Source organism: Salmo trutta, chromosome 5, assembly GCF_901001165.1.
Source record: "Salmo trutta chromosome 5, fSalTru1.1, whole genome shotgun sequence".
Taxonomy (NCBI): domain Eukaryota; kingdom Metazoa; phylum Chordata; class Actinopteri; order Salmoniformes; family Salmonidae; genus Salmo; species Salmo trutta.
The window spans coordinates 41450885-41465451 of record NC_042961.1 but is presented as its reverse complement, the minus strand read 5'-3'; the positions used below and the strand labels follow the sequence as shown (position 1 = coordinate 41465451).

General features: G+C 44.2%; 2 protein-coding genes across 2 annotated transcripts in view; one reads left to right on the top strand and one right to left on the bottom strand.

Moving 5' to 3' along the window:
• The window catches only part of LOC115194162 (equilibrative nucleoside transporter 2), a 32975-nt gene extending 22764 nt beyond the window's left edge, over positions 1 to 10211 (top strand). Inside the window, exons 5-13 of the mRNA XM_029753610.1 lie at positions 728 to 867; positions 1103 to 1237; positions 1436 to 1533; positions 2141 to 2210; positions 2781 to 2959; positions 4669 to 4771; positions 4980 to 5065; positions 5284 to 5483; positions 9375 to 10211. Coding sequence (XP_029609470.1) covers positions 728 to 867; positions 1103 to 1237; positions 1436 to 1533; positions 2141 to 2210; positions 2781 to 2959; positions 4669 to 4771; positions 4980 to 5065; positions 5284 to 5483; positions 9375 to 9486 — 1123 coding nt within the window. The 3' untranslated portion in view covers positions 9487 to 10211. The remainder of the gene's footprint in view (positions 1 to 727; positions 868 to 1102; positions 1238 to 1435; positions 1534 to 2140; positions 2211 to 2780; positions 2960 to 4668; positions 4772 to 4979; positions 5066 to 5283; positions 5484 to 9374) is intronic.
• A 1722-nt stretch (positions 10212 to 11933) lies between these two features.
• LOC115194159 (serine/threonine-protein phosphatase PP1-beta catalytic subunit) overlaps positions 11934 to 14567 on the bottom strand; it is a 30406-nt gene continuing 27772 nt past the window's right edge. Inside the window, exon 8 of the mRNA XM_029753609.1 lies at positions 11934 to 14536. Within this exon, the coding sequence (XP_029609469.1) occupies positions 14432 to 14536 (105 nt within the window). The 3' untranslated portion in view covers positions 11934 to 14431. The remainder of the gene's footprint in view (positions 14537 to 14567) is intronic.

Below are 14567 nucleotides of genomic sequence, written 5' to 3'. Positions count from 1 at the left end.
TGTGGCCCCCCCCCCAAAAAAAAAATCTTGGGGCTGTCTCTCCTTCTTCCCGGGTAGGCTCCGATATCTTTCGGTCACCTGGCCCCATGTCCAGTCTTTCCTCTCCAGCCACTCCTGACGAGACCAGGTGTCCATCTCCTCTCGAGCACGCTGCTTGATCCAGTTGTGGTGGGTAGTTCTGTAACGATCGTCTGGAAGAGGGGACCAAGATGCAGCGTGGTAAGTGGTCATAATGATTTTTAATTACACACTTCAAAAAACAAACAGGGAAACGAAAGCCAACAGTTCTGTCGGTGCAAACCACACAACAGAAACAACTACCCACAAAACCCCAAAGGAAAACAGGCTGCCTAAGTATGATTCCTAATCAGAGACAACGATAGACAGCTGCCTCTGATTAGGAACCCTACTCGGCCCAAAACAAAGAAATACAAAAACATAGAAAAAGGACCATAGAACGCCCCAAAACACACAGAAAAACACCCCCTGCCACGCCCTGACCAAACTACAATAACAAATAACCCCTTTTACTGGTCAGGACGTGACACCTTTTGTGTTGGCCATTTTATTCAACTGCAAATAGGTGCAAAAAAGCCAATATGCTTTGTGATACAGTGGATTTTAGGTTGGCCTCAGTTTAAAGTAAAAATTTGTAATATTGCGTGAAGGTGGTGTTGCTGTCTAATCCAGTGAGATTGTGAACTAACCTTTTTAAATTTGTGCGTAGGATATCGGGGATGGTGCGGATAGCGGGCAGCCTGGTCTTCATCCTCGTCCTCTTCATCCTCACTGCCATCCTGGTCAAGGTCCCTATGGAGGAGGACTGCTTCTTCTCTGTTACCATGGCTACCATCTGGTTCATCAACTGTGAGTAGGACATGGTTGTCTGTGTATGTGGGGGGGGATCATTGTGGTTTGTGTGTGTGAAACAGAGAAACCATTTGTCACAAGATGTGTGTGATGGCATTAATATAGTGTGCATGAGTAAGGTGTGTGTGTGTGTGTGTGTGTGTGTGTGTGAGCGGGGGATGGTATCATGAACTGTTTGTTTATGATCATGATGATGTGCGCTATATTATTAACCCTCTCTCTCTCCTTGTAGCGTTTGGAGCGGTGCTGCAGGGCAGTCTGTTTGGCCTGGTGGGCTTGCTGCCTCAGAGGTACAGCGCTGTGTTTATGAGTGGCCAGGGGCTGGCCGGCACCTTCGCCGCTCTCGCCATGCTGGTCTCCATAGCCAGTGAGTCACACACACAAACCGATATATCAAATATACAAAGAAATATTTGGAAATAAACACGCACAGCTCCCATCAGATATGCTCAGTGGCTGACCAGCAAATCATTCAAATGAGGCAATTAGTCAAAAGAGTACAATGTGGCCTTTGCAACCCCACTTGGAATTGACCTCTCCTTTTTCTTTCCTGTGTGTGTGACAGGTGACACAGACCTCGAGACGGCTGCGTTGGGTTACTTCATCACTCCTTGTGTAGGAACCCTGCTCACTCTCCTCAGCTACCTCCTCCTGCCTCGCCTGGTGAGTGGCTCAGCCCTACGAAGCCCCAGGACTGGGATGTAATAGAATCATTTGATAGATATCACACGTTGGGCCTCAGAACAGACCCTGTATCCCTCGGGACTACAGCCGAGTTTTATTTTGTAACGTCGACGCAGGGAGACAGGAAGCAGGTGCAGTTAGTGAGTTAAATAACAACGAAAATGGACCGATAACAAAACAAGAGCAGCGTCTGACATGGAAACACAAACATACTACCCGATGACTGATAACAAAAGAGTGCTATATAAAGGGTGCGTAATCAAGGGAGTAATGAAGTCCAGGTGTGACTGATAATGAGACGCAGGTGTGCGTAATGACGGTTGCCAGGTGTGCGTAAAGGCGGGTTGCCAGGACCGGTGGTTAGTAGACCGGCGACGTCCAGCACCAGAGAGGGGGAGGGGGAGTGGGAGTAGGCGTGACATATCTAAAGAATCTGTGTCGCAGGTTGGGGCTCAGAACAGACGTTGTGTCCCCCAGGGCTGTAGCTGACCAGCACAGCATTACTATGTTTCATCAAAGGAATCCGTGTTCGAGTTCAGCGAATGTTCTGTCTGTCTCATTTGGCCTCTGCTCCGGTCTTATCTAGGAGTTTGCCCAGTTCTACTTGGACAAGAGCAGGAGCTATGAGGTGGAGACCATAGACGAGCTGCTGAAAGGTGAGGCTGCTGAAAGCTCTGAGAGACCTATTCATTTTGTGCTCCTATACATCTCAATGACCATCCAGTACAGTGCGGTCTGTCACTGCTAGTATTCCCCTTTAAACTCAGGGGGGCTGTATGCATCAAGCATCTCAGAGTAGGAGTTTCAATCTAGCATCAGGTCCCCCTGTCCATGAGGGTCATTGGCTGCCACCTGCCCTCCATCGAGATCTGCACGACTCCAGGGCAAGGAAGCGTGCAGGAAAGATCTTTGCCGACCCCCTTCCACCCCGGTCACCCCCTCCTTCAACAATTCCCTTTTGGCAGGCAGTTCAGATCACTCATGACCAAAACCTACCCACCACCTGAACAGTTTCTTCCCCCGGGCTGTGGCCCTCACTAACCGTAGTAGTCTGGTGGGCACATGCCCCAGAAACTAGTGTCACAGATGGCGCTGCATCCCTCCCTCCCTCCCCCCAACATTGGCCATTACTCCCTTACACATTTACACATGCCTGTTGATTTATCAATGTGAGGTCAAGTTGACCGTTTTCCCTGGCATTTTCCCCGTTCTTCCTCACCTGGCAGAGAGTGGCACGGCGCAGAACGGCAAGCTGAATGGCAAGGCCAACGGCTCATTGGCCAATGGTGATGCCAGCGGCGAGGAGGTGGAGGTAGAGGGGGGCAGTCCCAAGCATAACTTCCTACCCCTGGAGCAGGCTGAGGACAGGGACCGGAAGTCCACCGTCATGGAGGTGTTTAAAAAGGTAACGCTGACCTCTGTTATTACTCAGCTGTGTCTATAGCGGAGATATATAAATAAGATATATTAAATAAATAAACTCAGCAAAAAAGAAACGTCCCCTTTTCAGAACACCGTCTTTCAAAGATAATTCGTAATAATCAAATTAACCTCACAGATCTTCATTGTAAAGGGTTTAAGCACTGTTTCCCATGCATAAACAATTAATGAACATGCACCTGTGGAACGGTCGTTAAGACACTAACAGCTTACAAACGGTATGCAATTAAGGTCACAGTTATGAAACCTTAGGACACTAAAGAGGCCTTTCTACTGACTCTGAAAAACACCAAAAAGAAAGATGCCCAGGGTCCCTGCTCATCTGCGTGAATGTGCCTTAGGCATGCTGCAAGGAGGCAAGAGGACTGCAGCTGTGGCCAGGGCAATAAATTGCAATCTCCGTACTGTGAGAAACCTAAGACGGCGCTACAGGGAGACAGGCCGGACAGCTGATCGTCCTCGCAGTGGCAGACCACGTGTAACAACGCCTGCACAGGATCGGTACAGCCGAACATCACACCTGCGGGACAGGAGCAGGATGGCAGCAACAACTGCCCGAGTTACACCAGGAATGCACAATCCCTCCATCAGTGCTCAGACTGTCCGCAATAGGCTGAGAGAGGCTGGAATGAGGGCTTGTAGGCCTGTTGTAAAGGCAGGTCCTCACCAGACATCACCGGCAACAATGTCGGGCACAAACCCACCGTCGCTGGACCAGACAGGACTGGCAAAAAGTGCTCTTCACTGACGAGTCACGGTTTTGTCTCACCAGGGGTGATTGTCGGATTCGCATTTATCGTCGAAGGAATGAGCGATCCACCGAGGCCTATACTCTGGAGCGGGATCGATTGGTCTGGGGCGGTGTGTCACAGCATCATCGGACTGAGTTTGTTGTCATTGCAGGCAATCTCAACGCTGTGCGTTACAGGGAAGACATCCTCCCTCATGTGGTACCCTTCCTGCAGGCTCATCCTGACATGACCCTCCAGCATGACAATGCCACCAGCCATACTGCTCGTTCTGTGCGTGATTTCCTGCAAGACAGGAATGTGAGTGTTCTGCCATGGCCAGTGAAGTGCCCGGATCTCAATCCCATTGAGCACGTCTGGGACCTGTTGGATTGGAGGGTGAGGGCTAGGGCCATTCCCCCCAGAAATGTCTGGGAACTTGCATGTGCCTTGGTGGAAGAGTGGGGTAACATCACACAGCAAGAACTGGCAAATCTGGTGCAGTCCATGAGGAGGAGATGCACTGCAGTACTAAATGCAGCTGGTGGCCACACCAGATACTGACTTTTACTTTTGATTTTGACCCCCCCCTTTGTTCAGGGACACATTATTCCATTTCTGTTAGTCACATGTCTGTGGAACTTGTTCAGTTTGTCTCAGTTGTGGAATCTTGTTATGTTCATACAAATATTTACACATGTTAAGTTTGCTGAAAATAAACGCAGTTGACAGTGAGAGGACATTTATTTTTTTGCTGAGTTTATATAATTTTTATTTTATATATATTTTTTATATATGGCTCTGGTCTATAGTTGCGGTCCAATTCCCTACCCTTTTCCTAAAGTGTACACTTGTTCACTCCCCTACATGCATTTAGAAGTAGTGTAAGCATGGACAAACATTTTCCACCATATTTTTTACCTTGTCCCTGTCCCCCTCTCTTCAGATATGGGTGATGGCGTTCTGTGTGGTTTTTGTCTTCACCGTCACTCTCTCTGTGTTTCCTGCCGTCACTGTGGACGTCAAAACCATATACCCTGGGAAATGGGGTATGTATACTCTCTTTGATAAATAGGTTTCAAAAGGGTTCTTTGGCTGTCTCCATAGGAGAACCCTTTCTCGTTCCAGGTAGAACCCTTTTTGGTTTGAGGTAGAACCCTTTTAGGTTCTATATAGCACCTTTTTGTATACTGTATGTTTAGTATGCATGTCATGAGACTTAAAACCACCTATTAACCACCTCTTCCTCCCCATCAGAGTCCTATTTCATCTCAGTGTGTTGCTTCCTCATCTTCAATGTGTGTGACTGGATCGGTAGAACCGTCACCACCCTGTTCCAATGGGTAGGTTTCTGATTCATTTGATTCATTTTATTACACACTTGATAGGATCATTTTTCCAAGTTTCTCAGTGTTTTATAATCCTCTACAAATTGAAATTCTCTCACTTTCTACCCCTGCACGAAAGCTTCGGTTATTACTCGTATTGCATTTAGTTGCTATTATTACTTTGTCTTATTAGTGTCTTACTAGTAACATTTCTCTCTGTATTTGTTCCGCAGCCTCCCAAGGAGAGTCGTCTGTTCCCGGTGCTGGTGGTCTCCAGGGTGGTGTTTGTTCCCCTGCTGATGTTCTGTAACGTCCAGAGGCGCTCCTACCTCCCCGTCCTCTTCTCCCACGACGCTGCCTTCGCCTTCATCATGATGCTCTTCTCCCTCTCCAGCGGCTACTGCGTCTGCCTGTCCATGACCTACGCCCCACAGTGAGTAGAAGTAACACACACACACGGCGGCAGCTTACACTGCAGGTAGCCTAGCGGTTAGGGCTGCTGCTTCAAATCCCCGCGCAGACAAGTCGAGAAATCATGCCGATGTGCCCTTGAGCTAGGCACTTAACTAATTGCTCCAGGTGCGCCGTTCATAATGGTAAACCCCGGCTGTGACCCTACTCTCCAAGGGTGTCTCAGGGAGAGTGGGATATGCAAAAAAACACATTTAAATCACACACTTGGCAACGTGTGAAATAGGACAAGTTCAAGCATACACATGCACGCTCCGTACGTGACAGTCCACTGTCATAACACTACGCCAGTTATGCACATATTAACTCCTTCAATCTCATTTTCATGGCTTGTTTACACACAATCTCTCTCTGTGGCATGTCACTCTGTTGACTTAATCAAATTAGTCTAATTAGCATAATAACAAAGTCTGTTTAAACTAGCTATATTTGTTTTTTTTTTGCGTGGGCTGTGTCTCAATCCACCACATCCGCTGATGTCGGTCTTCCACATCTACGGTTGAAGGTGGCTGAGCTACAGCAGTGTTTTTCAGACCAGGAGACATAGCCAAAATGGGTCTTCTCACGAAAACGTCTGCAGTGTCTGAACGGTTTGGCCTACAAACTAATATGCACAAAGCGAGCTCCATATAGAAATGGTTTGTCGAGATCGGTGTGGAAGAACTTGACTGGCCTGCACAGAGCCCTGATCTCAACCCCATCGAACGCCTTTGGGATGAATTGGAACGCAGGCTGTGAGCCAGGCCTAATCGCCCAACATCAGTGCTCGACCTCACTAATGCTCTTGTGGCTGAATGGAAGCAAGTCCCCGCAGAAATGTTCCAACATCTAGTGGAAAGCCTTCCCAGAAGAGTGGAGGCTGTTATAGCAGGAAATGGGGGTACCAAATCTATATTAATGTCCATGATTTTGGAATGAAATGTTCAACAAGCAGGTTTCCACATACTTTTGGTCATATAGATATAAGAAAGATCAGGAATATACACCATCTCTCAGATATAGGACAGATGCTTCAAAACAAACTCCTTTTTGATAAAATATTTTACTATCTGTTTTGCCATGTAATAATGTTATTCAATGTGTTTCTAATCGCTAATAGCAGTAAGGCCAAATTCAATGTTTTATAAAATATTTTATATAATTCAGGGATGTTTTTAAATGTTTTACTTTTTAGTAGTTACAGTCTTGTCAACTCCCGTACGGACTCGAGAGAGGCGATGGTTGAGAGCCAAGCGTCCTCCAAAACACGACCCTACCAAGCCACACTGCTTCTTGACACACTGCTCGCTTAACCCGGAAGCCAGCTGCACCAATGTGTCAGAGTCAACACCGTCCAGCTGGCGACCGAAGTCAGCGTGCATGCGCCCTTCCCGCCACAAGGAGTTGCTAGAGTGCGATGGGACAAGGACATCCTCGCTGGCCAAACCCTCCCCTAACCCGGACGACGCTCGGCCAATTGTGCGCCGCCTCATGGGTCTCCCGCTCGCGGCTGGCTGCAACACAGCCTGGTGTCGAACCCGGGTCTGTATTGACACCTCGAGCACTGCGATGCAGTGCCTTACACCGCTGCGCCACTCGGGAGGCCCCATAATTTGAGGTACTTACAGGGGTCCCAAAATTCAAAATCAAATAGCTAAATGATCCTTGGTATGACCATCTTAAAACAATTCCATATGTTATCTTATTAGAAACCCAGTCCCCACACATACACACTCTTTTTCTGAAATTACATTTTCTATCTCAGGCCAACTTCCGTGTTTACTTCCTGTATAACCTGTAAAACCAGAACCATGTACTGACTCCACACACACACACACACATACAGTACCAGTAAAAAGTTTGGACATACCTACTCATTCAAGGGTTTTTCTTTATTTTTCATATTTTCTACATTGTAGAATAATAGTGAAGACATCAAAACTATGAAATAACACAGATGGAATCATGTAGTAACCAAAAAGGTGTTAAACAAATCAAAATATATTTCATGTTTAAGATTCTTCAAAGTTCCCACCGTTTGCCTTGATTTGCACACTCTTAGCATTCTCTCAACCAGCTTCATGAGGTAGTCACCTGGAATGCATTTCAATTAACAGATGTGCCTTGTTAAAAGTTAATTTGTGGAATTTCTTTCCTTAATGCATTTGAGCCAATCAATTGTGTTGTGACAAGGTAGGGGTGGTATACAGAAGATAGGCCTATTTGGTAAAATATCCAGTCTATATTATGTCCAGAACAGCTAAAATAGGCAAAGAGAAACAAGTTCATCGTTGCTTTAAGACATGAAGGTCAGTCAATCCAGAAAATGTCAAGAACTTTGAAAGTTTCTTCAAGTGCAGTCGCAAAAACCATCAAACCATGAAACTGACTCTCATCAGGACCGCCACAGAAAAGGAAGACCCAGAGTTACCTCTGCTGCAGAGGATAAGTTCATTAGAGTTACCAGCCTCTGATTGCTGCCCAAATAAATGTTTCAGAGTTCAAGTAACAGACATCTCAACATCAACTGTTCAGAGGAGACTTTGTAAATCAGACCTTCATGGTAGATTTGCTGCAAAGAAACCACTACTAAAGGACACCAATAAGAAGAAGAGACTTGCTTGGGCCAAGAAACACGAACAATGGACATTAGACCGGTGGAAATCTGTCCTTTGGTCTGATGTGTCCAAATGTCTTTGTGAGACGCAGAGCAGGTGAACAGATGATCTCCGCATGTGTGGTTCCCACGTGAAGCATGGAGGAGGTGGTGTGGAGGTGCTTTGCTGGTGACACTGTCAGTGATTTATTTTGGAATTCAAGGCACACTTAACCAGCATGGCTACCACAGCATTCTGCAGCAATACGCCATCCCATCTGGTTTGCGCTTAGTGGGACTATCATTTGTTTTTAAATAGAACAATGACCCAACAATCCTCCAGGCTGTGTAAGGGCTATTTGACCAAGAAGGAGAGTGATGGAGTGCTGCATCAGATGACCTGGCCTCCACAATCACCTGACCTCAACCTAATTGAGATGGTTTGGGATGAGTTGGACAGCAGAGTGAAGGAAAGCAGCCAACATGTGCTCAGCATATGTGGGAACTCCTTCAAGACTGTTGGAAAAGAGAATGCAAAGAGTGGCTACTTTGAAGAATCTCACATATATAATATATTTTGATTTGTTTAACACTTTTTTTGATTACTACATGATTCCATATGTTATTTAATAGTTTGTCTTCACTATTATTGTACAATGTAGAAAATATAAAAAAATATATTTTAAAGAAAAACCCTTGAATGAGTAGTTGTCCAAACTTTGGGCTGGTACTGTACATACAATCATCATATACGCTGCTGCTACTCTGTTTATCATATATCCTGATGCCTAGTCACCTTACCCCTCTACATATCTACCGCTATTTACATTTACATTTACATTTTAGTCATTTAGCAGACGCTCTTATCCAGAGCGACTTACAGTAGTGAATGCATACATTTCATACATTTCATACATTTTTTTTTTATTTTTTTTTCTGTGCTGGCCCCCCGTGGGAATCGAACCCACAACCCTGGTGTTGCAAACACCATCACTCCAGTATACCTGCGCATTGTAAATATGGTATTGGAACTGACCCTGTATATAGCTTACTTACTTTGCTGTGTTCTTATTTCTATTTCTTGTGTTTTTGTTCTACTTCACTTTATTTAATAGTACTACTGATATTGAGTACTGCATTGTTGAGCAAGAGCAAGAAATACATTTCACTGTACCTGCATACTGTATCTATGTGTATACTGTGTGGCTCATCATATCTATCAGTATGTGTCATCCTCTATTTCTCCATCCCTGTAACCCTTTCTCTCTGTCCTCCCAGGCTGGTGGCGTCCAAAGATGCAGAGACGGCCGGGGCCCTGATGGCTTTCTTCCTGGGCCTGGGCCTCTCCATCGGGGCTGGCCTTTCTTTCCTGCTGCGTCTACTGGTCTAGACAGGCACACCAGAGGGACCACCGCCATCCGTCACCAGTCCCTGTTGTTTTCGAACAACGGTCGCCTCCATGGTCATTCAGAAATTGATTGACCACTGCCACCAAATGCCATTTTTATTCCTAGAAGGACCTAGGCTGGGAATAGAGAGCTGCCTGCATCAAAATGCATTTAGTACTGACCACAATAGATATTATACAAGCGATTTGAGTATTACCTCTCCATCTGCCACATACATACACTATACTCCCTGAAATAACTGAGAGAATGGCCTTAAGAGCCGACTTTAAGGGAATAATGCTACATGAATGCTAGCTACCTACTTCACAAGTGGTTTACAGTGATAAGAAGGCATCACTGGTTGCCTCTCGGAATAATGGACACAGTCAGTACCAGACTGCTCTAAACCTGGGTCGTTTTCGTTATTTTTGAGTTGGGCCATTTAAAGAATCTTGTTGTTGTTGTATAAAGTTATTTGTTTTCTTAGCTTTAGAGCTTTTTACGTAAGACATTAACTTTAGTCAAGTACTGTCGCTGTGAGTTTTTCGAGAGCTAATCTATTGTTACACTAAGTAGTTCCATTCATTATAATCCTCTCTGGAAACGACATTAGAGTAAATCATACAATTACCAGCTCTGAAGTTGATTTACTTATTCTTTTCAACTACCGTAATTTCCGGACTATTAAGCGCACCTGAATATAAGCCGCACCCACTGAATTAAAAAATATATATTATTTTGAACATAAATAAGCCGCACATGTCTATAAGCCGCAGGTGCCTACCGGTACATTGAAACAAATGAACTTTACACAGGCTTTAACGAAACACGGCTTGTAACCAAAATAAATAGGCTTTAACGAAACACGGCTTGTAACAAAAATAAATAGACTTTAACGAGACACGGCTTGTAACAAAAAATTAGCAGTAAGCTTTAGTTTTCTTTTTGTACTGAGTCAATTCCTCACGCTGCTGTTTCCAACGTCTTTTCATCGACTCATTAAGACCAAGCTCCCGTGCAGCAGCTCTATTTCCTTTTCCAACAGCCAGATCAATCGCCTTCAACTTGAAATCTGCATTATATGCATTTCTCCGTGTCTTTGCCATGATGAGGGCGACAAAATGACTACCGTAATCAGAATGATGGGAAGTTTGAGAGCGCTCGATTTAATCTAAACAGTAAACAAAAAAGTTGTTTGACCTTAACCCGTTCGGCGATTTCATTGGTCTAATGAAAGCTTCATGCCGGCAAAAAACTGAGCACGTCACAGAATGTGTTTTTTTGAAGAAAAAAAAATTGAAAGCGGGAAAAATCCATATATTAGCCGCGTCATTGTTTAAGCCGCGAGGTTCAAAGTCTGGGAAAAAAGTTGCGGCTTATAGTCTGGAATTTACGGTAAGCCTTTTATTTGATTTAAAACGTACGTTTCGGTTTTATTTACACATCAGAACAAAGTTACCATATTACACAGAAAACGTGGCCATTAGTCTGTCGACATCAGCACAGTCGTAACTTTTTAGCCCATCGGAGTGGAGAGGACCGCCTATGGCGTGTTCAGTAGAGTAAAACGGATGTCATGGACAGGAAAAAACCCTATTCACCATTCCACATTTAAGATTATCGTGTCTGCTCAATTATGTTACCTTTCTATCTGTGACTCATCGTTTCAACCACCTGACTTAGGTGTCACAGTCATCCGATTGCCCTGTGTCTGACTCACTTCTTGTTTACGTGAGGATAATGACCCAGTAGGACTGGTTTTAGAAACAAAATATGTTTATTGATAGGACCACTCCAGCCCCGTTAGCCAAGCTGCTTCTGTTTCGATGTATTTTTACGAGAGGGCAGGCAGGTACTGTAGCTGTGAGTGGGTTAGGAATAAAAATATTCCTAACCCATTCCTGTCCTCTGTTCTAAGGGTAGTGTCGAGTCTGACCTTAACACCATTCCGCTTGGCCAACCTACCCAGTCACTTTGTTTAAATAGAGCTTTTGCCTTAGGTGCGGTGTACAAAGGCGTGCTGTTCCATCTAACTCAAAAAGGAAAAACCTAGGCTTCATGCTTTGTCGTAAGCAAGGGTGTGTTTGTCTCTATGTAATTAAATGTTTCACTTCTGACAATGACCACGAAAAAGTGGCAGCTATTCTGTAGGGTTGATGAGGTGAATTGGTTGGATTTAAAGTGACGGTTTTGTTTCGCTGTTGGTCATTTTACTAGAGTAAACTATAGTGTTTGAAGTAGGATCACAGACTAGAATGGCTTCTAGCTGTCATTGATTGACGAGTTAGCTCTGGGCAAGGTGTCTGTATCTGCAAATCTTTGAGCTTCATACTTCATAGAGCGTCACACAGACAGTGGGACTACTAGCTAAACTGCATTACAGTAGGCCATTATAGGGCCTTACATTTTAAGACATTACCATAACACTAAATCACAATTCGAGACACAATTCTCTGCCAATTTTCATTTATTGAATGTGTCATGGCCACAATGACTGACTTGGAGTCAGATTTTACATTTTTAAACTGCCAGTATTAAGAGTGCCATGAACACAATAAATGACAACAAATCACTTTATTTTCTAAAACTGGGCTTTCAAGCTATAGATTTTTAGGACTATAAATGTATTTATTTTTGCCCATTTCCAATTTTGTTCTAGAAATGAACGCAATGATTAGAACCTTACAAACTATTGCATGAACCATTTTGTGTGTGTGTTTGCTCTTTTTTGGTTTCTAGACTTTCTCCATTACTCTTGTTTTATTCTCCATTGTTTTATTGTTTAATGCTCCGGAACTTGTGACTTCTAAGTCTTTTTTTAACCTTCCACTTTGGGCTGTGTCAAGGTGTAATTTATACATGCGTAGTCTATGAGCAGAATTACTGTCTTACCTCAATTAGCAACAAAATCCCTAGTTGGAAAGCCACTTTTTCTAGAAGCCGTTTCATTTTCCCGACATTTTCCCCCACGTTGGGCCAACCTAGCAATTCGAGTTATATCCATTTGAGTGGCCGCTAGCGAGATGCGCACACAGCGGAGGGAGAGCCATGACGTGGTGGACATATCTGCACGTGACGTAGTATGCAATTTTCGGAAACCATTTTTGGCTCATGAGCGCTACTTTCAGAACTACTAGCTAAAAGGTATACAAAAGTACCAGAGAATCTCTTTATTCTAATTTCCCTCTCATGAAATCTTTGCTTTTGATTTGATCAAGGTGTATGAGTGAGTTTTCGGAATGGAGTGAACTAAGTCATAAACGAGGTACCTGTGCATAAAGTGTTGTTGAGTGAAACAGCCGTTTGGTTTCAAAAGGGCTGGATGAAGGGCTGATGAGAACAATGGCCCTGTTTGAATACACCCCAATTCTCCACCCTTCTCCCATAGTGTACACTTTCTTGCATTGATGTTAACAATAGTGGAAAGTGTAAACTCCCTCCACACTAGCGGTTCTGGGGGGGCAGGGGGTCCAGTGCCCCTGTGACAACAATTTTGGACCCCCTTGTGGCCCCCCTAAATGTGGAGTATGAAATAATTTTTACATAACACATTTTTGCTATCGTTCTTTTTTTTTACATCCGTTATTAATGTAACTGGTCCCTCTAGCAGTACAACTGGCCCCAGCTTGGCCCCCCCAGTTGAAATGGTCTAGAACCACCACTGTCCCTCCAACCAATGCTTTTAAATCCATAGCGAGGAGTGTGCACACTTCAGGAAAATGGTGGAGAATCGGAACCATAACTATGACTTATTTCTGGCAGGAGTCAGGACTCTGGGTTATGACCTTATCTGAATGATTTAACATGGGATTGTCGTCACAGTGAGGTCGTATACTGTAGATCACCGTTGACAGCCTAGAGTTGCGTAATAACACATTACTTGAGTAGGAAAGGCTGAAAAATAGCAAAGGCCAAGAGTCCGACATACTTTTGAATAACCTCTTTTTAGGAAGCGAGACCAGATTGAGGCAATAGTGATTCAATTATTAGTTGTAGATAGTTAAATGATAGCTGTTGTAAAAGTACTTTAGGCACAAAGCCTTAACATGGTTTTTGAGACCCTGGTTATGAGAAGAGAGTCTTCTCAGGAATATAAATGCCATTGTTGCATACATGTATACGGTACAGTGTTATAATACAATTTCAGCTTTGTTTTATGGAACCACAATGGTGCCAATCAGTTTTAGGTTGTGGCTGTGAGCAGGGCTTTGCTCTGTCAGGGTCGTACTGTATGATTGTGCAACAAACATTTAACATGCGCTACTACAGCAAAGGGAATCGTGGCTATGTCTATGTACATGTTTTGCGTAGTTATTCTGTGTTGAGGAATTTGACTTGCTGTTGGAATAGTTTTTGATGCCATTAAATGGATTGTTTTTAGATTTTGGTTCATGTCTTTGTTCAGTACTTGAGTGGACATCGAAACAAACAAGGATTAATGGATTAGGTGTTCTATTTGTTTCTGCATCGAAGGCACGATCAATAAAATAAAAAACCGCAGCATCTAATAAAAAGGTTTATTCCCCATTTGAATTTATTGAAAACCCAGCAGTCGTCATTAACACCTGTTCTTACTGTATAGGAATGAAATGCTCAACTGGAACTAGTAGCCCGTCATTCTGTCATAAGCCCAAAAACGCAAGAAGGGAAACAATGAAGAAGAAAAAACACTTCTGCAAACAGAATGACTACTTTAAAAACATCAAGTGTGGTTGGTTACACAGTTGCTAAAAATGCCTTTTTCAGGAGAACGGTGCGTGACAAAAGTTCAGAGGGGAATTAAAGTAAAAAAAACGGGTGGGGGTGGCGGGGGGGCATAAAATCAAAAACTTTGCTTTGGGTTTTATCTACTTTCTCTAACAAGTGTTTCTCTTGTGGAAAGCGGATGAGGGACCGTCGCTCGTCCACGACGTCCGTTCACCTCCTTCCTCGCTCTCGCTCCCGCCTTCACCGTTTCTTTGGCGGGACAGCTGTGCGGGGCGGGGTGACGGGTCGGCCGGAGTTCATCCCTCCGTACTGGTACTTGGCCTTCTTCTCAGATGGCTTCAGGATCTGCACAGTTACAGTGGACAGATGCAGATAC